At 40.0% G+C, this 24,743-nt stretch overlaps 1 protein-coding gene across 3 annotated transcripts in view; it reads left to right on the top strand.

Moving 5' to 3' along the window:
* Positions 1-24,743, top strand: part of strn3 (striatin, calmodulin binding protein 3) — a 162,274-nt gene that overhangs the window by 63,667 nt on the left and 73,864 nt on the right. For 2 of the 3 annotated variants that reach the window (XM_067991404.1, XM_067991403.1), the window contains exons 3-7: positions 2,365-2,438; positions 15,061-15,142; positions 15,749-15,925; positions 18,191-18,356; positions 19,011-19,152. In XM_067991404.1, the coding sequence (XP_067847505.1) occupies positions 2,365-2,438; positions 15,061-15,142; positions 15,749-15,925; positions 18,191-18,356; positions 19,011-19,152 (641 nt within the window). Of the gene's footprint in view, positions 1-2,364; positions 2,439-15,060; positions 15,143-15,748; positions 15,926-18,190; positions 18,357-19,010; positions 19,153-22,713; positions 22,825-24,743 lie in introns of all 3 variants that reach the window. The other variant, XM_067991402.1, reaches the window with a different exon arrangement.

The following is a 24,743-nucleotide window of genomic DNA, read 5'->3' as shown; positions in this document are numbered from 1 at the left end:
ACTGCCTTAGCATTGTTGCTTTGAGTTGGCTGTAAGAAGGTGCATGAGAGTGAGAAGATGATAATTCTCCCACTGGTGTTTCCCACCCTTTGTGGGAAGCACCAGACAACTCTTTGATGTTTCCCATGCTGTCATGCTGAAATTGGGGGGGGGGGGAGATTTTGACTTCAGATAGGTGGAGACCCGAAGCATCTTTATGTTCAAGCTTCATTTGTATGGAATTGGCAAGCTGCGAGCACTGCCGGCATTCCCGGGCAGTTTGTGAATCGGGGAGCTAAGTTGGAAATTACAGTTTAAAGGGAAGCACTGAGGGGCTGCAGTGCGTGGGAAGATTTTTTATGAATTAATAATTTTAATGCATTAATACTCCTCCTAGCCCAACAAAAATCTATTTTATTCTTACCTCTACCGTTTTACCTTTAAGGACTGCTGTATAGGCCACTCTACGCATGGTACCAGTGGGCAGAGTGTGCGGAACGTATGTTCTGCCCATTAGTACCTTAAAATTCCGTCGGCATCCTATGTACTTCACAGGACCTTGATTTACATGCCTTTTATAAGGTGCCTGCCTGAAACAGGTATGGTAATGGAAGGGACTTTTGCTGATGATTTTGGGTTTCAGCCAATAAATTACTAATGTTCATCTAAAGGTATGAAGAAGTCCTGTTTTAACTTTTTACAAAAGAGATTCAGCTGTCTTTGTGAAAGTTACCATAAGATTCCTGTAAACATTTTCTGTGGTCCCAACTGAGTCTCCGTTATAGGTCATAAAGAATCAAACCTTGATGAGATGAACACCTGTTTTTTACTGGATGTATTTTACTGGAATTCATAATTTGTTGTAATTGACTGTACAGAGTTGATACAGTGATTGAGACTAGTGACATCTTGGAACAACTTGCTTTTTCATGGAGAAACTAATGCTTGGTTATAAGCTGCTATACAGTTGAATCTGAAGGAGAATCCTGTAATGAAGTTACAGTAGTGAGTACTGCTGTTCAGATACACAATCCTGCCATCAATATATAATACAGTTATTGCTGTACAGAATTCTTATTTTGACTTAGTGGGGTGGCATTTAAGTAGGGCACAGTCTGTGGGATGATGTGCATCAAATCATTAAAATGCATGCGTATGTTTTTTAAGCTTCAGTAGCCCTCAGCCCTCCCAAGTTGATGTCCTCTGAGAGAGTGGGATGGTTAAGCTCATTGATGCCATTAGTGTTGCTCCTTGAATTAATGAGTCGGAGATTTGCTTGACCAAAGCGCAAATGACTCGCTACAGCCACTTTTATTCCATCTTGTGAACAGTTTTTCTGATAATTACATACTTGATTCAACTTGTCTTCAGCCAAGTGGCGTCCATCTCGTTAATACTCTACTGTTCACTAGTTTGTTCTGGTTGTTCAAATGCTTGTCTGCAAAAAACTACCTTCATAAGTGTTGCCTCTAGGATTTCAGTGATTTAGTGAATCTGACACATTTATAGTGGGGTTGCCAATGACTGCACAGGACCTGTCTGGAATTGATGCCACTAACACCTCAAAAGATAAATGACCAGATAATCTCTGCCAGTGACTTTGGTTGAGGGACCAGTATTGGCCAAAACACCAGGAGAACTCCCTGCTCTTTATGTCCATCTGAGAGGGCAGATGGGGCCTCAGTATAAAGTTTTATCGGAAAGATGGTACTCCTGACGGTGCAACGCTTCCTCAGCAGTAGACTGAGATACATCGTTATTTCCGTTCCTTACTTATTTACTGACTCTTCAGTCCAGCAATAATTTCAGTTATAGACGTTCTTCCAATCATAATATGTCGAGAAAACTGGGGTTTCAAATTTATCTTTTTAGTCTATTTTATTTAAAAGTCGCAGACTTGGGTAGGTGTTGTTCGGCACTCTGCCTGTTCAGTGCAGCACATTATACAATTTTGAGTTTTCTTCAAACTCTGCAAATTGCTGGAATTCTGAAGTAACAAATAAGTACTTGTAAATGTTATTAAATGCAATGTATAAAAAATTTGTACCACTGAATGTTGGCTATATGGATGGATTTTCTTTCTTTCTCGTAAATTTTCTCTTCTTCTGAAAGCCATTTTAGGGTACAGTTAATGGCCGGCAATCAAGTTTGGTACATTGTCCATCAGGGTATTTGACAGTGGGAGCACCATAGCCCAATTCTGTTCTCTGCTAACATCCATACATCCCACTTCTAGCAATTAGGAGTAGGAACTCTGACTGACATTTCCCTCCCTAATTTAGGACTACTGAGGCCGATTACGACATCACTACTGCCACTCTCGCTAAGATGGATTTTTTTTAAATAATTACATGTATACTCTAACAATTTTATTTCTTTTTTTAGGGCTAAATATCATAAATTAAAATATGGCACAGAGTTGAATCAAGGTGACTTAAAGATGCCAACATTTGAATCAGGTAATACATGCAGATTCAATATTTTTACAAAGCTTATGTGGTATTCATGTATTAATCTTTTAAAAAGATGATTTTTTATGTCATACGGTAGTTTCTGACCGTCTTTGAGAAAGTTAATTTGAAGCTGTGCTGAAGTTTTTCTTGCACATTTACATTGCACTATGCGGTTTCGTAGCTATTAAGGGACATGTCAAAATTATTTTGAGATGGGTTTGTCCTGAGACAAGTAACATAAAATGAGTTGTGCTGGTTAGGCATAAACTGTTCCAGATGCAACCCAACTGGAATGAATGGGACCAGATTTTGCTGAAAGAATAACGGCGTTTGAATGATGCACGCGTTATTAATGTGCAAATCGGCCAGCAACTTGTGGTGAGGAAGAGATACCCTGTGAATTATAGCCATTTTATGGTACACTTAATGGCCAACAATCAAGCTTAGTACATTGCCCATCAGGGTATTTGACAGTGGGGGCACCATAACCCAATCCTGTTCTCGGCTAACAACCATACATCGTACTTCGAGCAATCAGGAGTGGGAACCCTGACCGATTTTCCCCTCCCTAATTTAGGACGACTGAGGCTGATTGCAACATCACTGCTGCCACTCTCGCTAAGATGGATTTTTTTTAATAACTACATATATACTCTAACAATTTTATTTCGTTTTTTTAGGGCAAAATATCATGAATTAAAATATGGCATAGAGTTGAATCACCCTATAATTATAATAGGGTGAATTGCGAATCGCCATAAGTTGCTGGCTGATTTGCACTGCTGTGCCGTTAGTTTCGTGAAAGTGACACCTCGTTCTTCACCACCCTGTAATTTTTCATGAAGTTTCTGCATTTGCATATTAATTGCTCATTAAATTCGCCATTGAATGTTAAATCTAGTTATTATCAGTGTACGTACCTTTTTAACTACGGGATGACTGCCAATCAACCTCTTGCCCAGAAAGTAAACAATTTTAAGCGTGGAGTCTCACTCCTTCAGGTTGTGAATTGGTTTAGGAGATTTTAAAAATGTCAGATTTTAAATTTAAATTTTTTTTCTTACTTTTTCTTTCTCTCTTCTCTATTAACCCGATCTTTCTTTCCCTCTTTATTTCCCTTTCTGTACCTGATTTGACATTGAATTCCTCCACTCTAATTCACCCCCCTTCTCAGTCCTTCCTCTGTTTATTTCTCAATCCTTAAATCTCATCTGATAAGGAGATACCCTGTTTGTTCCCTTGTTCACCAAGATCCCAGATGCCCTATTTCCCTCGCTCCACCATTATCAGCTCGCACTTCCAGCAACTATGTGGGCAAAAAATGTTAAAACCTAAACGTGCAATTGTAAGTCTAACTAACAGGACATGCCACGAGATGCCCCACTCCAGCAAAATCTGACCCATGGGGCATGATTTTGACCCCGAGCCGGGAAGGCGGTTGGGGGGGGAGTCAAATTGCGAACGGGAAACCCGGAAGTCCTTACGATTTTGATGTAAGGACATTTTTTTTGTTGGTTTGCCGTCCAACTGGCTGGCCTGATTGACAGGCTGGCCTCAGTCGACTGGGAGAGCAGCTAGGGAGAGGATTTGAACAGGTAAGTCTTCAGGTAAGCTTTTGATTGTATGGATGGGGGGGAAGTGCATGGGTGGTCATGGGGGCACCTGGTGGGCATGAGGGTCAAGGGGGTGCGGGGGGAGTCAGTCATGGGGGGGAGGGATCAGGGGTCAGTCAGGGAGGGGGTGTGGTATCGGGATCGGGTCATCGCGGGAGTCTGTGATCATTGGGGGAGTGATGGGTGGGTCGGAGATCAGGTTGGTGTTCGCTGCAGGTAGGCTTATTGAGCCTGGAGGAAGCACTCCTGCTCCTCCGGGCTCACAAGCTGTGCCACAAAGGCACTTATCTGCAGTTTTGGGCCTGTTTAAATTGCAAAATTTGCAAATATAGAGGCCCGCAGCCTCCTTGAAAGGTTTTCGTCACCAACCCTCCTGGGAACGGGTTGGTCGCTCGTCCCACCCCAGTGAAAACCGGAAATGGGTGGGTTGGGGGCGGGTCTGAAATGGTTGCGATTTTGAATGCCCCCCCGCCCCAACTCGCCCGTTTTCAATGTTAAAATCTCGCCCATGGTCTCTAATGCAGCCATGTAACAGTTTTCCAACTGGTTAAGTTATTGCCGTCCAAATTTCTAATTAAGTCTACATACAGTATTTGGATAACTTTTTTTTACTAGTGCATATTAAGGAGAAGTATTCTCTATTGAATTTCCACATAATCCTAAATATTGTAAAGAGAAATATCTTAACGTGTCTCTCTTCCCACCAATAACAAGTGGTGGTTGAGAAACTTGGTAATTGTACAGATATCTCTCCATTTATAACTGTCACAAGTACATAGAGGGAAGGTGTTACATTGAGTCTACAGCACAGAAACAGGCCATTTGGCCCAACTGGTCTGTGCTGGCATTTATGCTCCACACGAGCCATCTCCCTCCCTACTTCATCAACTCCTATCGGTATACCCTTCTATTCCTTTATCCTTCATATGCTTATCTAGCTTCCCCTTAAATGCATCTATGCTATTTGCCTCAACTACGCCTTGTGGTAGTGCATTCCACATTCTTACCACTCTTTGGGTAAAGAAGTTTTTCCTGAATTCCCTATTGGATTCATTAGTAACTATCATATATTTATGACCTCTAGTTTTGGACTCCCCTACAAGTGGAAACATTTTCTCTACGTCTACCCTATCAGACCCTCTATCAAAAGACCTCTATCAGGTCACCCCTCAGCCTTCTCTTTTCTGGAGAAAAGAGCCCCAGCCTGTTTAGTCTTTCCTGATAAGTATATCCTCTCAGTTCTGGTATCATCCTTATGAATCTTTTTTGCACCTTCACCACTGCCTCCATATCCTTTTTATAATATGGAGACCAGAACCGTTCACAGTACTCCAAGTGTGGTCTAACTAAGGTTCTATACAAGTTTAACATAACTTCCCTGCTTTTCAATTCTATCCATCTAGAAATGCACCCTAGTGCTTGGTTTGCCTTTTTTATGGCCTTATTAACCTGCGTCGCCACTTTTAGTGTTACTGCTTAATGTATGCCTTGTAATCTAATTTTTGTCAGTATTCACCCTATGATTTTTTTGAGTGTGGGCTGAGTAAATGTAGTACTCAGAGGTCGGTTATCGTCTTCACTGCCTGGGTGGTAATCTGATGGAGCAGATTGCCCACCCGTTCCAGAACCTATCTGATTTTCATTCCATTGATTTCAGGTGGTGAAGACGAAAATCTACCCCATAGTCTTGTGAAAATGTTGATTAATAGTGAATGACTATCATTTTAGAGGTTTTCTACTCAATCAGACTGAGTTGCTTTTGAAAAGGGCATGCTGGGAACTGTGTCAATTCACGTGAGTGCTAGAATTGCAGCTGATCTTATTAAACCAAACTGTAGCTTCTTACTGCGTATCTCCTTGCATCCAGTCCTAGCCTTATAGAATCACAGAAAATTTACGGCACTGAAGGAGGCCATTCGGCCCATCGTGTCCGCGCCGGCTGGGAAACGAGCCACCCAGCCTAATCCCACTTTCCTGCATTTGGTCTGTAGCCCTGCAGGTCATGGCTCTTCAGGTGCACATCCAGGTATTTTTTAAATGAGTTGAGGGTTTCTGCCTCTACCACCCTCTCAGGCAGTGAGTTCCAGACCCCCACCACCCTCTGGGTGAAATTTTTTTTCTAATTTCTGCTCTAATCCTTCTACCAATCACTTTAAATCTATGCCTCCTGGTTATTGACCCCTCTGCTAAGGGAAATAAGTCCTTCCTGTCCACTCTATCTAGGCCCCTCATAATTTTGTACACCTCAATCAAATCATCCCTCAGCCTCCTCTGTTCCAAGGAAAACAACCCCAGCCTATCCAATCTGTCATCATAGCTAAAATTCTCCAGTCCTGGCAACATCCTCGTAAAATTCCTCTGCACCCTCCCTCTCTAGTGCAATTACATCCTTCCTGTAATGTGACCAGAACTGTGCGCAGTACTCGAGCTGTGGCCTAACTATGCAGTTCCAGCATAACATCCCTGCTTTTATATTCTATACCTCGGCTAATAAAGGAAAACATTCCATATGCCTTCTTAACCACCTTATCTACCTGTCCTGCTACCTTCAGGGATCTGTGGACATGCACTCCAAGGTCCCTCACTTTCTCTACACCTCTCAGTATCCTGACATTTATTGTGTATTCCCTTGCTTTGTTTGCTCTCCCCAAATGCATTGTCTCACACTTCTTTGGATTGAACTCCATTTGCCACTTTTCTGCCCATTGATATCTTCCTGCAGTCTACAGCTTTCCTCCTCACTGTCAACCACACGGCCTATGTTTGTGTCATCCACAAATTTCTTAATCATGCCCCCTACGTTTAAGTCCAAATCGTTAATGTATACCACAAAAAGCAAAGGACCTCGACCTGCTGCACCCCATTGGAAACAGCCTTCCAGTCGCACAAACCCCCGTTGACCATTACCCTTTGCTTCCTGCCACTGAGACAATTTTGGATCCAATTTGCCACATTCTCTTGGATCCCATGGGCCTTTACTTTTTGACATGTGGGATCTTGTCAAAAGCCTTGCTAAAATCCATGTAGACTACATCAATTGCGCTACCCACATCGATCCTCCTTGTAACCTCCTCGAAAAATTCAGTCAAGTTTGTCAGACACGACCTCCCCTTAACAAATCTGTGCTGACTGTCCTTGATTAGTCTGTGACAGTTTATCCTGTCCTTCAGAATTGATTCCAATAATTTGCCCACCACCGAGGTTAGGCTGTCTGGCCTATAATTACTCGGTCTATCTTCCGCTCCCTTTTTAAACAACGGTACAACGTTCGCAGTCCTCCAATCCTCCGGCACTACGCCTGTATCCAGTGAAGTTTGGAAAATGATTGTTAAAGCCTCTGCTATTTCCTCCTTGGTTTCTTTTAACAGCCTGGGATACATTTCATCCGGCCCTGGTGATTTATCCACTTTCAAAGATGCTAATCCCCTTAATATTTCCTCTCTCACTATGTTTATCCCATCCAATATTTCACACTCCTCCTCCTCAACTTCAATCCCTGTTTCATCCCTCTCCTTTGTGAAGACAGATGCAAAGTATTCATTAAGAACCTACCAACATCTTCTGCCTCCACACATAGTTTACCTTTTTGGTCTTAATGGACCCTACGTTTTCCTTAGTTATCCTCTTGCCTCTTAATGTATTTATAAAACATCTTTGGGTTTTCTTTGATTTTACCTGCTAATATTTTTTCATGCCCTCTTTGCTTTCCTAATTTCCTTTTTAACTTCAGCCCTGCACTTCGTGTACTCCTCTAAGCTTTCCGTAGTATTGAGTTCCCGGTGTCTATCATTGGCTTTCTTTTTCTGCCGTATCTTACCCTGAATGCTTCTTAACATCCAGGAGGCTCTAGATTTGGCAGCCCCTCCCTTTTTCTTTCTGGGAATGTGTTCACCCTGAACCCCTTGAATCACCCCTTTGAATGTCTCCCACTGCTCTGACACAGATTTACCTTCAAGTAGTTGTTTCCAGTTTACTTCTGCTAAATCCCTTCTCAGTTCAGAAAAATTGGCCTTTCCCCAATTGAAAACTTAAACTCCTGCACTGTCTTTATCCTTTTCCATACCTATGCTAAAACTAACTGTATTATGATCACATATTATATTACGACATCGTTTCCTAAAATACCATTACTCCTTAAAGGAGATATTTACCATAATTAAAATTTCTCATGATTTAAGAGAGATGTATTTCCTGAATAAACCTACATGTTAAAACTGTGTAACTTGTTTGCCTCATTTTAAAAATGGTAATTAGTTGTGTGCAGCACAGGCCTTTGGTAGTCCTCTATTTTGCTCATTGGATTTGAAAGCTCCTGACATGTTGCGTACAATCTAATAGTTTCAGATGGGTGGGGGAAGGGTTCCATCTGTGGAACTTGGGAAAGCATGTGAAAAGGCTGATGTTTTTGAAAGTGGACTACATAGAAGTTACAGCACAGAAACTGGCCATTCGGCCCGACTGGCCAGTGCTTATGATCCACAAGAGCCTCCTCTCACCCTACTGTCACTGAAAGCAAATATGCAAGTGCAGCAAGCAGTTAGGAAGGCAAATGGCACGTTGGACTTCATTGCAAGAGGATTTGAATACAGGAGCAAGGATGTCTTATTGCAGTTATACAGGACCTTGGTGAGACCACACCTGGAGTATTGTGTGCAGTTTTGGTCTCCTTACCTAAGAAAGGATATACTTGCCATAGGGGGAGTGCAGCGAAGGTTCACCAGACTGATTCCTCGGATGGCAGGACTGTCGTATGAGGAGAGATTGGGTCGACTAGGCCTGTATTCACGAGAGTTTAGAAGAATGAGAGGGGATCTCATTGAAAGTTATAAAATTCTGACAGGGGTAGACAGACTGGATGCAGGGAGGATGTTTCCCCGGCTGGGGGGTCTAAAACGAGGGGTCACAGTCTCAGGATACGGGATAGGACATTTAGGACTGAGATGAGGAGAAATTTCTTCACTCAGAGGGTGGTAAACCTGTGGAATTCTCTACAATTGAAGGCTGTGGAGGCCAAGTCACTGAATATATTTAAGAAGGAGATAGATTTCTAGACACAGAAGGCATCAAGGGGGATGGGGAGAGAGCGGGAATATGGTATTGAGAAAGAGGATCAGCCATGATTATACTGAATGGCGGAGCAGGCTCGAAGGGCCGAATGGCCTACTCCTCCTATTTTCTATGTTTTACTTCATCCAACCCTATCAGCATATCCTTCTATTCCTTTCTTCCACGTGTACTTATCTAGCTTCCCCTTAAATGCATCTATGTTATTGGTCTCAATTACTCCATGTGGACTGGGGCTAACAGTAAGCATTGCTGCAATTTTTTATTAAAAATATCTTGAGTAGATTTATAACATAAGGCCACCACTATGCCCTATTAATGTTCTATACAAATACATTAACCTCAAGAAACAGCAGCAGTAGCTGTGGAGTTGATCTCTGAGCTATCTACACTCTCAGGAACTATTAGTCATGAAACTTTAGATTTCTTAACCAAATATTTGGTAAGTGTAAAAGTCCATCTTGGAATATTCAGAATTTTATCTAATGTTGCTCACCTGTACGTGCATCTGTTTTTGTTCTGCTTTATATGAGAAGAGAAAGATGATGCTGATGTATGAAATTTTGAATTCTATGGTAGCATAGTTGCCTTGTTTTGGAAGCAAGGATAATAGAATAAGATATTTTACAAACTCTTTCCCCCACCCACCCCCACTTCAAACTAAGTTTGATGATGTCGTTGTAGAAAAAAGACAAGTTGCAGATGAACCATTAGCAAGTGTGGTTGTTCCATGAAAGTATTGTACAATTTTTACTGTGACATTAGGAACATGGATTAAATTGTAAATCTTTTTAAAAAGTGAGCATTTTGACAAATTTTGTAGTGATATTGGTGTTTCTTGTTTGTGCTTCGATTCCCCTTGTATTATTCATGAAACCTTAAATTTCTTAACCAAATATTTGGTAAGTGTAAAAGTCTATCTTGGAATATTCAGTATTTTATCTAATTTACTCACCTGTACATGCATCTGTTTTTGTTCTGCTTTATATGAATGGTATCAAAAACATTAGCAACATACTTTTTGAATGCAAAGTAATTTTGAGTAATTTTGTTTGGTCACTTAAAAGTAAATTCTAATGCTGTTCAAATCGGTCTTAATGGAAGTCTAAATATTTTATTTGATCAGTAAAATCTAGTAACAGTAATCTCCTGAAGACAATCCTTTAACACCCTCTTTGTGTTACATTGTTGCCAATGACACTGCTGCCACATCAGCCTGCAATGTAAATGCTTAAATAGTGCATCGTCAGTATTAGAGGAGGGGTTCTTATTTATAATTTACTCTTCAAATCAATTAAGGTTCTGAACATTGAAAATCAGAGGCATGATTTTAGCTCGGAGCTGGGAATCCAGCACGCACATAGATATTTGCATGGGAGATCCGGAGGTCAAGTGAGTGCGTCGCACTCTGCGATCGCAACTTAATTGAAGGTAAGTATTTGTGCTTCTGGGTTTCCCACGCACCAGGCAGCTGATTTGACAGGCTGGCTGCCTGACAGGAGGGAAAGGAGCCGCGAATTGGAGAGGAGGGAGGGAGGGAGGGAGAGTGAGATCGGGGTGGGGGGGTGGAGAGGAATGTGGGGGTACGTGGACAACATCAGGTGGGTCTTGGAGAAGATGGGGGTGGTGGTCGGTTGATCGCAGGGGTCCTGTCGCGCCAGGTGAGCTTATTGGGCCTGGATGAAGCACTCCTGCTCATCCTGGCCCACAAGCAGTGCAATGAAAGCACTCACCTCATGGATCTGGCCCTTCCCGCCCCCTTTCACCTGACGTGAATCGGAAGCGATGGGAAACCCGAATAGGTACGGTTAAATTCATTTTACATTTCTAATACACAAAAAATTAAGTGCCTCAACTATTGCGATGAGCTACATTGCCCTTTAAGTATCGGCCCACCGGCTTTAAGTGGAGACGTGGTTTCCAGGTTTCTGTTGCGCTCGTGCGTATCCTAACGCGCCTGGGTTAAACCCAGAAGTGGAGCCGGGTTGCGGTCCCACTGAAAAATTCAACTATTTTTACTACCCACCCGCCGCCAGCCAGCCCGTTCTTAGAGGTTAAAATTACCCCCCATGTGTCTCAGATTTATTAAGTATACAGTACGTGTATAATAGTACTTACAAAAACAATCCTGCTGGTTTAGTTGAGGGACTCAAACGTGTTATAGTTCTGAGCTCAGTATCATAGGCCTTTATGAATCCAAATACTCATTATTAACAATCAATTTTTATAAATTTCTTTTACTCCCTCCACGTGACAAGCCACACAATTCTGCATTACATAATTATACAATTGTTAAAATTCAACTCTGCACAAGGAGAAGGTAATTGCTTATCCCTTATCAATAAGTTCAGTTTTTCATGCATAACAAACTCTCATACTTTGTTATCTTATCGATCGTTTCACTCTTGTTACGTATAATTGCTATTCCACCAAGTGGAACTTTAATGAGTCTTTGATTTCGGTATCATTTGTACCTGTCAATGTCCTGATTCTAAAGGAACTCCAATTGAAAAGCCCAGTGCTACTTTAAATTGACTTAAATTTCCCTGCTTAAGAGGCAAAGGCTAAAGGTTAACATTACTACAATATAAAGATAAATCAATAGCAGTATAATATTAATACACTTCATAAGGTCAGAAATGGGGATGTTCGCTGATGACTGAACAGTGTTCAGTTCCATTCGCAACCCCTCAGATAATGAAGCAGTCCGTGCCCGCATGCAGTAAGACCTGGACAACATCCAGGCTTGGGCTGATAAGTGGCAAGTGACATTTGCACCAGACAAGTATCAGGCAATGACCATCTCCAACAAGAGAGAGTCTAACCACCTCCCCTTGACATTCAACGGCATTACCATCGCCGAATCCCCCACCATCAATATCCTGGGGGTCACCATTGACCAGAAACTTAACTGGACCAGCCATATAAATACTGTGGCTACAAGAGCAGGTCGGAGGCTGGGTATTCTGTGGCGAGTGACTCAACTCCTGACTCCCCAAAGCCTTTCCACCATCTACAAGGCACAAGTCAGGAGTGTGATGGAATATTCTCCACTTGCCTGGATGAGTGCAGCTCCAACAACACTCAAAAAGCGCGACACATCCAGGACAAAACAGCCTTCTTAATTGACACCCCATCCACCACCTTAAACATTCACTCCCTCTACCACCGACGCACCGTGGCTGCAGTGTGTACCATCTACAAGATGCACTGCAGCAACTTGCCAAGGCTTCTTCGACAGTACCTCCCAAACCCACGACCTCTACCACCTAGAAGGACAAGGCAGCAGGCACATGGGAACAACACCACCTGCACGTTCCCCTTCAAATCACACACCATCCCCACTTGGAAATATATCTCCGTTCCTTCATCGTCGCTGGGTCAAAATCCTGGAACTCCCTTCCTAACAGCACTGGGAGTACCTTCACCACACAGAATGCAGCGGTTCAAGAAGGCGGCTCGCCACCGCCTTCTCAAGGGCAATTGGGGATGGGCAATAAATGCTGGCCCTGCCAGCGACACTCACATCCCACAAATGAATTAAAAAAAGGGACATTCTGATTAACCCTTTCCTTACAGTCAGAAGCAGCCAATGAAATATTGTTACCAGTTGAATGTACTCCTGCCTGCTTGTGTCCAGGTAACAAAATAGTTTTGCTACCTGCTGGTCTTTATAAGTATTTTCCCTACTTACTGACGCCAACAAACTAGTCAGAGCAGTGACTTTAAAATGTGCAGCTCTTTTAAAGTATATCAGTCTGTTTATGAATAGTCCTGCAATATAAATAGGTAGCAGTGAGAATGTGAGATGGCACAGTAGAACCATTTCAGGAAGCGGCTTACCAGTATTAATGGGCCATAAGGATTATACTTGGATTATTATAGTCTTAAAAAAAAAATCAGAATTTGCATACATTGTGTTATCTTTTAAAGAAGCATCTTGATTGCAGTAGACAGTTAATCTATAAATATTGACACATATTTTCAAGATGGCTTTTTTTCACCCTTATTCCTGTGGGTTTAAGCAACACTGCAGTGAACTGATGGGTGTGCAGATGTGCATTTTGAAGATAACTTCCCACACTGTGGCATTGGAGATTTGATTCATGAAGACAATTAGCTGCTAGAATTTTTCAAAATTAGTTTTTTCAGCAACACCCAGCCTGAGTTCTGGTTTTATTTTTCAGCATTTTATATAGTTTGAGCTGTAAAATAACATTTCTCAGGTGATATTTGGGGTAAGTGTTTTTTTTTGTGTCGCCGAGAGGTTTGATGTTTTTACCCCGGAGCTGGAGGGGATGCTTATGATTCTGAGCTCAGGCATTACTTTGGTTCATGAGGCCCAAGACCGTGGTTTAAGTTGTTGGTCAATGGATATTCAATACTGGGAAAAAGAATATGATGAAGTATGACACCAAAGACTCTTCAGCAAGAACTACAGATCCACTGTGGGGAGAAAAAATATGTTGTAAACAGCTGAGATAAAAGATTCTGAAAAGGAAAGAGGAAACAATAAATGAATAAATAAAAGTACTTGCAAATACTGCAAATCTAATGCAAGATTGGGGAAAAATTAGGTTTTTTAATGTAAATAAATGAGAAGCAGTTTTGGAGCATTAAGAACCATTACTTAAACAAGTTTTCTAAACTGCTGGTTAAATGCTGCTGCTAGACATGTATCTGTATCGTTAAATATTAGTAATATGAGTAATATTTTTACTTCATGTCAGTAATGTGATATATTGCTTCAGTAAATTTGTAGTATTATAGTGATGGGCAAATAGCTATTTTGTTTTCAGTTGCTGGAGGACACGTTAATCATCAGAAACCACACTCCTGATCCCCTCCTTCCTGTGAGAGAGGTTAATTTTACCCTACTGATGATGTGTTGTTGCAATAGTAATCCTGCTCAGTACAAGAGGAACCACAGGTTCCATGGACGATATTATAGTATTTTCTTAATAAACTAGTTAAAATAGGTTGGCAAAGCAAATTCAGTCAAGGGCAATATTCTGAGTTTAGAATTAAGATACACTGTTGAAACACAGGGAAAGCTTTATTTTGCAGCTGGCTTGTGGTACACTTTCCCTTGGATTGTTTGGTGCTGCTTTCCTCACCACTTATCAATTGTCTTGATGAATACAAAATATCATCTAAAATATAAGTTTAAAAAAAGATAATTTAAAATTGCTATTTCACATTTTGTGTAGTTCTTTGGATTTTATTGCACTGATTTAAAGCAAGAAATATTGTATGGACTACTTCCTGTGCAAAAAAATCACAATATTTCCCCTTTTAAAAGAAGAATGGTTTATGTAGTCTATTTTCAAGGTTCATGAAAAGCTGCCATTTCAGATCTTTGCTTCCTTTCTGAGCTAGGTCTGGTGATATATGTTATGAAGGTGGCCCATTTGGGTCTTCAGGGGCTGCATTATTTCAATGGGAGCTGACACTTTGGACAAGTTTGGGTAACAGATTCAGATCTGTCTGACATATAAAAAGTGACCACTGGCTCAGTAGTCACCATCTATCATTGATTTTGCCTGGCATAGATACCTTCAAACTCAGGCCAGTTTAACTTAAGTTCGTAGAGCAACTTGAAGGGAAATGAATACTCAATTGGGCAGGTCTTCGTAAACCCTAAATAAACAAAACCCATATTCTGCAGATATGTTGTCTTTCAGCTAACAGTGACGGTTATGATAATCTACATGTTGTGGGGCTGGTGGTGGGGGGTTGGTTCTCACTGGCATGTAGGCCTATCAGGCATAAGATTAAATCTACAGGTAGTTTGAGGCTCATAATGTGCCCTCAAGAATGCTGTACAGAACAGTCAAATGTAGGGGCAAGACCACAGTGTTTGCGATAGTGTCCCCTTTTGGCCACTTTTCTGCTTTTGTTGACGGGATTTTGCTATTCAATCCTCCAGTAATGTACGTTTGCTTTTCCAGAAGAAACCAAAGACACAGAGGTGCCACCTGTACCTCAGAACAGTCAGTTGACTTGGAAGCAAGGCAGACAGTTGCTCAGGCAGTGAGTAATATGGATTTTATTTGCTCTTATTACAGCACCTGATCGGATTTTAAATAAACAGAAATTTGGATAATTGTGTGTATATAGGTCTTCGAATTTCAAGTAAAATTTTAGCTGGTTAATTTTCAAAGAAATTGCTTTATTTTACCAACTGCTCAGTCTCGATTTTTATAGGTCATAATTTCACTTTTATATAATTAGCAGTTACGAATTGGAGTACACATTTTAATAAAGCAACTTACCTTTTATTATTTAAAACAATTTTGGTTTAGTGTAAGGAATATGAAATAGTCTCTTGCACCTAAATTGTAATTGGCTGATGAGTTGTCAATTGTACTTATATAGCTTTTGCCATTTCTTGTTAACGTTAGCAACAAAGGCTATTACTCACTGACTTAAAGTATAGGATAACTTTCCAACCCCTTTTAAAGAATATTGTAAACTGTTTCCTATCTGTTAGTTCTTAGCAATATTCATTATTAGAGATTATAGATAGGGTAGAAAATGTAAAATGCTTTGATATTAAACCTGAAAATAGGATCTGCGCTTAACCAAATGTGTGAGTTGGAATCAGAAACTTAGATATTGTTTGTTCAAATTTCACAGGTATTTACAAGAAGTTGGTTACACAGACACAATTCTAGACGTGCGATCACAGAGAGTGCGGTCGTTACTAGGCCTTTCTGGCTCTGAGCAGAATGGGTCAGTAGAAACAAAAAATTTGGAACAGATCCTAAATGGGGGAGACTCACCATCTAAACAAAAAGGGCAAGAAGTTAAAAGGTGAGAAACCAAAATGTTAATGATTTCCCTACCCCTAGAATTCATGGACCTCACTTGGATGCACTCCACTTTTATTGGATATGATGGAGTTTGGGATGGAAGCAAAGTGCTTCACTTAGGAGGCAGGGAAAATGATGATTAAACTTGCCATGTTTGAATTGCAACTTGCATTTCCAAATAATGGATTTATACTGATGGGTCAGTGTACCATATCAATCTCCCTTGGCTACATCATGATGCATGTAGCTGAATCCTCTGGAAAGAGAAAATAGGGATTTAAAACGTGATAAAAATGGAAGAATTGTTCAATCAATCTACTGAAGAATCTGTTTATTAGCATCCATTCAAGTTTCTAAACACATGTAGGTGTCTAATGGAACTGAGTTTTGGAGCATTAACACTCAGCCATGGTGTGAGGGCTATTGCAGGTTCATATCTCAGTATACTTTGTTTCTGACCTGAGGCATGTTGAGCAGTGTCTTCCTGTGGTGTGCAGAAGGGGGAAGGAAGAGTCATACATAAGCTGTTTCTAGCACCTCTTGGTGGCTGGCCACATGATTTCATTGGCGGTCCACCTACCATCTTGGCAGCAGAGGCCTCAAGGCCAATTGAACAGAACAGCAGCAGCTTGCAGTTATATAACACCTTTAATGTAGAAAGTCATCCCAAGGCACTTCATAGAGGCATAATCAGATACAAATGGACGTTGAGACAATAGGAGGGGTGACAAAAAGCTTGGTGAAAGAGACAAGCTTTAAGGTGTCCTTAAAAGGAGAGGCTATGGGGTTTTGGGAGAGAAATCCAGAGTGTGGAGCCTTGGCATCTGAAGGCACGGTTACCAATGGCGGGGCAAAAGTTGGTGGTGCAGCAGTGGCAAATGAATGGGTGGTCTTAATCTTAATTACAAAGTACTCCATGAGTTCCTCGCACTCGTTGCAAGATGTGAGGGTGGAGAAGGCAGGGGAGAGGGGTTTAAGGAGACAGTTGGTAATGGTAAAAAAGAAGCCGGGGTAATATAAGGGGTGATCCTGGAGTAGGATGCGGTTTTGGTAGAAGAGAGTACAGCCAAATGGTGCTAAATGTGGTCCAGCCAGATCTGATGATGGCTAAACCAGGAGTGTGCCAGATGTTTTCTGGTCAAAGCTCGGCAGTTGAGATATAGAAAGTGCAGTTGGAAGTGATTTAGAGGAGAGTTTTTTCCAAGGGCAGACACAGAAGGAAGTGGTGTTAAAAGGGGGTAGGAGGATATGAGTGATAAGGGATACAAAGAAGTGGTTGGAGATGGCCTTGTCTGTTATGGAGACCACGGGAGTAGAGAGGCCACTGGAGATAGCAAGATCAAGAGAGTGGCTGTGTGTATGGGTAGGAGAGTTTAAATGGGGGGAGAGGTTTTGGGAGGTAAGTGAATTCAAAGGAGAGAGTCGCTAAGTGCAGCGTTTGAGTGAGAAAAGAAGGGAGGATATCTTGTGAGAAATGTCAAGGTGCGATTTGGTGACAAGGGCCCACACCACCACTGTTGGTAAGAAGATGGGGGATAATTGAAAAGGAAAGTTTATGTAAGGAAATTAAATGATAAAGTTTACAAATAGTAAGTAACCTTTTGTTCAAATAAGCTATGTCAGATCATCGTTGAACAAAATTATGATTTAACACCACATTAGAATGCTAAAATATTGCCTTTGGGTTTAGATTTATCACCAAAAGCTTCTTGAATGTTTCTAAATCAAAGTGGATTGAAAGTGCGTGGAGTATTGATAATCTCAGAACTAGAAGGCTTAGTGTCAGATTGCTGTTTTGACTGCTGTTGTAATTCAATTTTCCTCAAAAGGTAATTTTCACCTATTTCACCAATATGCCTACAAGGAACACACACTTGTGGAGATGCCTAGCTCCTGTATTTTGAATGTTTGTGTTTTGGAAGGGGGAGTCAAGAAGGAAGTAAGAGGGAAAGAAGAGAACAGCGGGGTTTGACTACTTCAAAAAAAAGTAGAAAACTTATCAGCATTTCAGACAGCAATTTTGATGTCCGCCAGGTTCAGGACCAGGATGCAGTTCTTCACGTTGAGAGAGATTTTTAAAATATGTAGATTAAGAGTTAAAGAGTGAAAAGCAAACCATTAACAGAAAAATAAATCTTTGAAAAATTGGTAATTATACCTCATAATGAAGACAAATAAGTTTGTAATATGAAATTGATTTCGAAAGAAAAAAATGCTGTTTTTGGTCATTGCTAATAAATTTTTCCCTACTCTCTTCTAAATGTAGGAACGCAGGAGATAAGTCAAGGGGAGGCCTAGCTGAGGCTGTTCTGGAAACATTTAATTTCCTAGAAAATGCAGATGATAGTGATGATGATGATGAAGAAGAATGTGAAATGGTGGAGGACATCACAGACAACAAAGAAAAGCACAGAATAAACAAGAAACATAAAGTAAATGTTCAAATTTATTGTACCTATGTCTTTGAGGGACTTTGTGTAACTTCCTTAAGAATATTGGCCCTTCATGTGAAACACCAAGCAACTGTGAAAGCATATGTTCTGTAACTGTATTTTAATTCTTAACATTTATATTGAAGCATGACATAATTAAGTTTCACTGTTGCCTGAAGGTCGGAACAAAGGAAAGCATTGGCAGACAAAACAGAAGATATTGTGATGTTGTAGTTCAGTGATCATTGCCTTATGATGTCACAGCAGAAATGCTAGTCAGTGACTTCAGTTAGAAGATATAATAAAATAGCAATCAATAGTACCCATGCCTTCATTATAATGCTTTTGAACACCATCTCAGTCACTTTTCTAACCATCTGAGAATTTTAGTCCTCAAGCAATATTTATGTACAACATAATTTGTTTATTTATTTGAAGTTGTGTATGGTTTGTTTTTTTGATTGAGATCTTACAAGATATGTTGAAAATCAAATTTTTAATTTAAAAAAAGAATTTGCTCTTAAATGTGCATTAATGATACAAGTTTGACCATTGAACTGTGTCAGCCAAAGCTGTTAAACTGAGCATCATGTTTCTGGATTGGATCACATGGTGATTTAAAAGAAATCAATTATCGCTATTTGTCACTTCTAGATTGGTAACGAGGGGCTAGCTGCTGACTTGCCTGATGATCCTGATACTGAAGAGGCTTTGAAAGAATTTGATTTCTTGGTGACAGCAGAAGACGGAGAAGGAGCTGGGGAAGCTAGGAGCTCTGGGGATGGAACAGAATGGGGTAAGAAAATCTGTGGAGTTGCTGACGAATCACACGCAGAGCCTATTCCACTGTTGTCTGTGTGTTGGCATTTAGTGCTGTTTATCTGAGTTCTTATGGCTCTACTGGCAACATTATCATTTGTCTAGCAAAAATAGACCTTCAAAATTAGTTTAATGTAATATCTGATGTGATAGAGTTGTTTTTGGCAGTGTCAGACTGAAATGAACAGTTCCAGTTTTCCAATTCTTTGTACGTCTTAAACTTAATTAAAAATTAAATCTGAAAGAAGTTGAGATTGATGATTGAAACAGCCAGTGGGCTTGATGTTATCCAATGGCATAAATCCTCTATCAGTAGTCCCAAGTATCTTCAGCAGCGTCATCAATGACCTCCCCTCCATCATAATGTCAGAAATGGGGCTGTTCACAGATGATTGCACAGATTTCACAGATCAGCTCCATTTGCAATTTCTCAGATTTGAAGCAGTCCATGCCAGCATGCAGCAAGACCTGGTCAAAATCCAGGCTTGGGCTGATAAGTGGCGAGTAACATTCACGCCACAAGTGCTAGGCAATGAACATCTCCAATAAGAGAGTCTAACCACCTCCCCATGACATTGAACGGCATTACTATCGCCGGGTCACCATTGACCAGAAACTCAACTGGCCCAGCCACATAAACCTTGAGGCTACCAGCACAGGTGAGAGTTTGGGTATTCAGTGGCAAGTGGCTTACCTCCTGACTCCTCAAAGCCTCTCCACCACCTACAAGGCACAAGTCAGGAGTATGATGGAATACTCTCCACTTGCCTGGCTGGGTGCAGCTGCAACAACACTCAAGAATCTCAACACCATCCAGGACTTCATCCACTAGCCTAAACAGCCACCCCCTCCACCACTGGCATACAATGGCTGCAGCGTACATTATCTACAGGATGCACTGTAGCAATTGGCCAAGACTACTTCGATTGCACCTCCCAAACCCGCGACCCCCATCACCTAGTAGGTCCAAGGGCAGCAGGTGCATGGGAACACCATCCCCTCCAAGTCATACACCATCCTGGACTTGGACATGTACTGTTTTCTTTTCATTGTCGTTGAGTCAAAATCCTGGAATTTCCTAGCTAATATCATTGTGGGAGCACTTTCACCACACGGACTGCAGCGGTTCAAGCAGAAAGCCCACCACCACCACCTCAAAGGTAACTCGGGATGGGCAATAAATGCCGGCCATGCCAGCAACGCCCACGCCCTGAAATGATTTTTAAAAAGTATTATTTTACTTGATTAATCAGTGGGTCTGATATAAAATTACACTGGTATCGCTACATACAGCCTATGAAGAACAGTAAATAGCTGGCAGTTAGTGCTGCAAGCTCATGTATTAGCAGCATGTGTTAACGTCAAGTCTGGAAGTTCATTTTGCATGTCTTCCCTGTGCAATTCTGGCATGGCTGTGAACCCTGTAACACTTCTTACTTTTCTTGGAAGAGTTCTCCTTGCTATCCTATCATTAAAATTTACCTCTTGCACTAAATCTGATGATGTAAAAATAATCAGCACAATTCTAAGAAGGAAATATTAGCATTTGAAGCAACTTTGTTAAATTGTGCATTGGAATTTTATGAAACTAATTAGGTTTAGGTCAGTAAGATACAACTATGTTATAAAATATGAGGAAAGCCCAGACTTGCAGTTAATTTTTTCAAAAAAATTCTATTTTGTTCTCTTTAGCTACATCACTTCTTGTCTGATTAATGTTGAACCACAGTAATTTGGTTCTGAACCTCTCCCATCATAAACATCCATTTTCAAATCTATGTGGCAGTGAGTGATACTCTACTGCAACATAATATGGTAATTCTACTGGTAACTTCTAAATCAGTAGGATTTTTTGATATTTTACTTTTTATTACTTATGATAATGCTCCTCCAAATGTTCAACCATTTTTGGTTGGTGATACAATAGATATTACTGCTATACATTCTTGTCTCATTTAGCTTTTCCACTTACTTGTAACTGTAGTACAGAGATGGCTATGATCAGTTTTGTACTTGCATAACCCTGAATGACCCTCCCTACCCCCACCAACTCCTTGGGACCAGAAATATGAGGATAAGCCGCTCAAAAACCTTTTTTATTGAAATTGATGATTAAAAGGAAATGTTTGGACCCAATGGGTGGAAGTGAATTTTACTTCCCCATCCAAAAAAAATTGAAATTTTTCTGTTGTAATATTTAATATTTTTTCTGTTTTGCTTTTTTCTTAATTTTTAGCATTTATTTCTGTGTTAAATTTATTTTTTTTGCAAGTTTGTGTTCTCCTTCCATTTCCTTGTTATTTTATAACCCTATTGTTAATTTTACTTTTTAAAAAAAAACTTACAGCAGCAGAGACAACCGGGAACACATTGATTGAGGCAAGAAGCGGTTTAGATTGGGGGACTCAAATGAATTAGTAGGTTCCACTACAGGGACACCAGAGCCAAAAGAAGAGAAAGCTGAAGGTGATGCCTTGAGCTGGTCTAGAAAATGAGCAAGAATTGAGACCTATTGACTGTGCTCACAAATACTCAGAACTGTTTTTCTTCTCCTCTAATCTGTCCCCCATCTCCTTCCCTTCCTCTAGGCCCCTAATATTCTCTTGTTATGTGGCTTATGGTTCACAAAGAAACAAAACAATTTGTGGTAGGCCCCAGTTAGCTCATAGGGATTAGAGATGTCAAAAGCAAACACTGACTCTCAGGAATTTCAAGCCTGGCTTCGGGAGGCACAGTAAAAAGACTATTTTTTTAAAAACCTCCTCGAGAAAGTACAGCCCACAGGTCTGTAATAAGATTTCACTCTAGTTGCTTGTACTGAATTGTTCATAGCAGGTGTCATACAAATCATTCAGATTCAATAAGATTTTGTCATGTTTTACATTTTATATAAATTTTGCAGGTAGTCCTGTCGGAAGATCAATAGTTTCATTTTCTTTCTTCCTTTTATGGACAAGCGTGTTTTATTAATTAGCATAATTTAATATAATATTGGAACTAATTTGTAATCAGTTACTCAAGTCATTCAGTTATCTAAAAAAAATATAGGTAATCCTCAGAATAATTGGGTTTCTTTCTACTATTTGAATGAAACATATCTGTATTTTTACTTTTTTTTTTAAAAAAAGGCTGTCAGTCATGTTCGCACAAGTTGACGTTTATCTCTTGAAGCTGCTTTGTTAGCAGGATGAAGGGAGAACCCTCCTTGTAAGCTTGTTGTGTCCAATTTATTGCTTGTAAGGAAAGCCGTGCTTTGTAAAAATGCTGGCTGTATTGTGCTTTGCTGTCTTGGATGCAGTGGCATAGAATTGCTATCTTTTTAAACTTACATTGGCCATTAAGAGTAAGGTTTATAACAAAATAATAATTTGCTTCAAAATGACTTGTTATAATTTAGAGTTGTGTTTAAAATATTACATAATAATTCTTCTCCAGTAACTTTTTAAAGGCTGTGATTAAACCACTAACCTTCATGAAATAGCAGCAGTGACTGCTTGCATTCCCCTTTGCTGATTTTTCAATGATGTGCTGCATGTAGACAAAGATGACTTCTCCCCATCTTCGGAGGTTTGGGCTGTAGACAAGGGACTAATAAGTAAACTGAAGGAACAGTACAAGAAGGAACGGAAGGGCAAGAAGGGGGTCAAGAGTAAGTGCAGCTGATTCTGAATCATAGTACAATGTTCCCATTTGCTTAAACCTGCTCTGTTCCCATTTGTCCAAATACCTGTCTTTCATCAGCTTTGTTTCTGTTTCTTCAATATTTTTCTTTCCTGTATGTCTAAAGAAACTATAGATTAGGGGTGCAACGAACATTCCTTTCATTCGTGGGGTTAGAGTTTTTCCTGTTTGCAGTATGGAAGTCACATTGGCAACATGTCTGGAAGTACTGTGGTATTTGTAGATAAAACATTCAGAAAATAATACTCGAAACACTTTTATCCTCTGGTGGGAAACTGTATAGTCCAAATCTTGAGAGGCAGAAATTGCTTTATACTAAACACAACGAATTGGTGAGATTGCTGTGTTTTCAAAAATGTACATTAGCTTCATTGCTGATTTGATTCTCGCTTGAAATTACATTGGTATCTTGCTGTAAGTAAAGTACTGAAAAGTAGTTTCAAGAAGTCCAAGAACATTAACAATCTGTTGGCTGAAAAATTCAGCAGTTGATTGAAAGGTCGGTATTGCAAGTAAATAGTGAAAGTTCTGGATGTAGAAAATCGTATTAGTAATTCCTTCCTTCTCTTCAATGTGGTGCTACATGTGGAATATTAACTACTCTAGAACAAAACTGAAATGCAGCACATGGCACATCAAAACTAACATTGCATGGTAATAAGTTCAGTACTGCATGTATTTTATGCTAACCAAATAGAAGGGCATGCACATCTATTCCCTTGGTTTTGTTAATGTTTCGCTCTAATTGATGTATGTGTATGACTTATTATTTAGCTAAAAGGATTAAAGTGATCAGTTTTTTAGAATTTCATGATTTTAAAATAAAATGGTCCAAGAAACAAAAAATTGCAAGGACTGAACTACATAAAATTTAGGGACTGAGCCTCAAGTTTATTTTTTCCCCAATGTTTGTTGATTTTGGTACTGGAAAGAAAGAAGAGGTCCAGCATTAATTGTTGTAGTGTTGGCTGAAATAGCAGTATGGTGTTTTTTTAAGTGTACATAAATGGGGAAGGGCACTTTTTTTAAATAAATGTTTCTTAAGACATTTTAGTTTTTGGAATGTTAATTGAAACATTTGCAACCATATATTTCTGTACATACTCTAATATTGCTCATCAGTTATCTAACAAATAGAATGAATCACCGAGGTTGATAAATAATTCACCAGTAGCTTGGTTTGTTCTTTGTCGCTAGAGTTAAGAAAATTGATGGGGGAATGTGTTTAAGTCCTTTTTTACGAATAAAAGTGACTTTGAAAAAGTCCACATTTTATTTAATTCAATTTCTGTACTTAGTAGAAAATAAAAAGTAAAGAAAGGTAAGTTTTAATTGGTACGTGGATTGGGGAGACAAGATTTTAAAAAGGTGAAAATAACATTAGAAAACAGGAAGGGTTCATATGCATATGTTTAAAAAAATGCTAAATGGATTGAGATGCTTAGTCAACCTATAGGAGATGGACTTTGAGCAAAGAGAGTCATCAAGAACTGGCACTCTGCAGTTCTTTGGCTGAGTTCTGACAGGTTTAATTCCATGTGGGGAAACCTCCAAAACGGGGTTCATGCGATTGTTTGTGTCCAGGCAGGGATTCCAGGTAGCTGGATGGCATGGAACATAAACTGGCGGTTACTTAAAAGTAGAAACAGAAGGTGGTGCATTTGCGTTAGTAAACATATAAATGCAAAATTGAATGCTATTTGAAAAGGTAAGAAAAATTGAATTGCCAGAAAATAGTATGTGAATTATGGAAAGAAACAAGATTTTCAAGGACTCTAAATACAATTCTTTCCTTCTGACTGTTTTGCCAGACAGTATCAGTATTAAACCACTAGAATTCAAGAAGGCAACCCACCAATAACTAGGGATGGGCAAAATTGCTGACCT

The sequence above is a fragment of the Heptranchias perlo genome, chromosome 10 (genome assembly GCF_035084215.1).
Source record: "Heptranchias perlo isolate sHepPer1 chromosome 10, sHepPer1.hap1, whole genome shotgun sequence".
NCBI lineage: Eukaryota > Metazoa > Chordata > Chondrichthyes > Hexanchiformes > Hexanchidae > Heptranchias > Heptranchias perlo.
The sequence above is the reverse complement of the archived record's forward strand: the minus strand, read 5'-3'. Positions and strand labels throughout refer to the sequence as shown.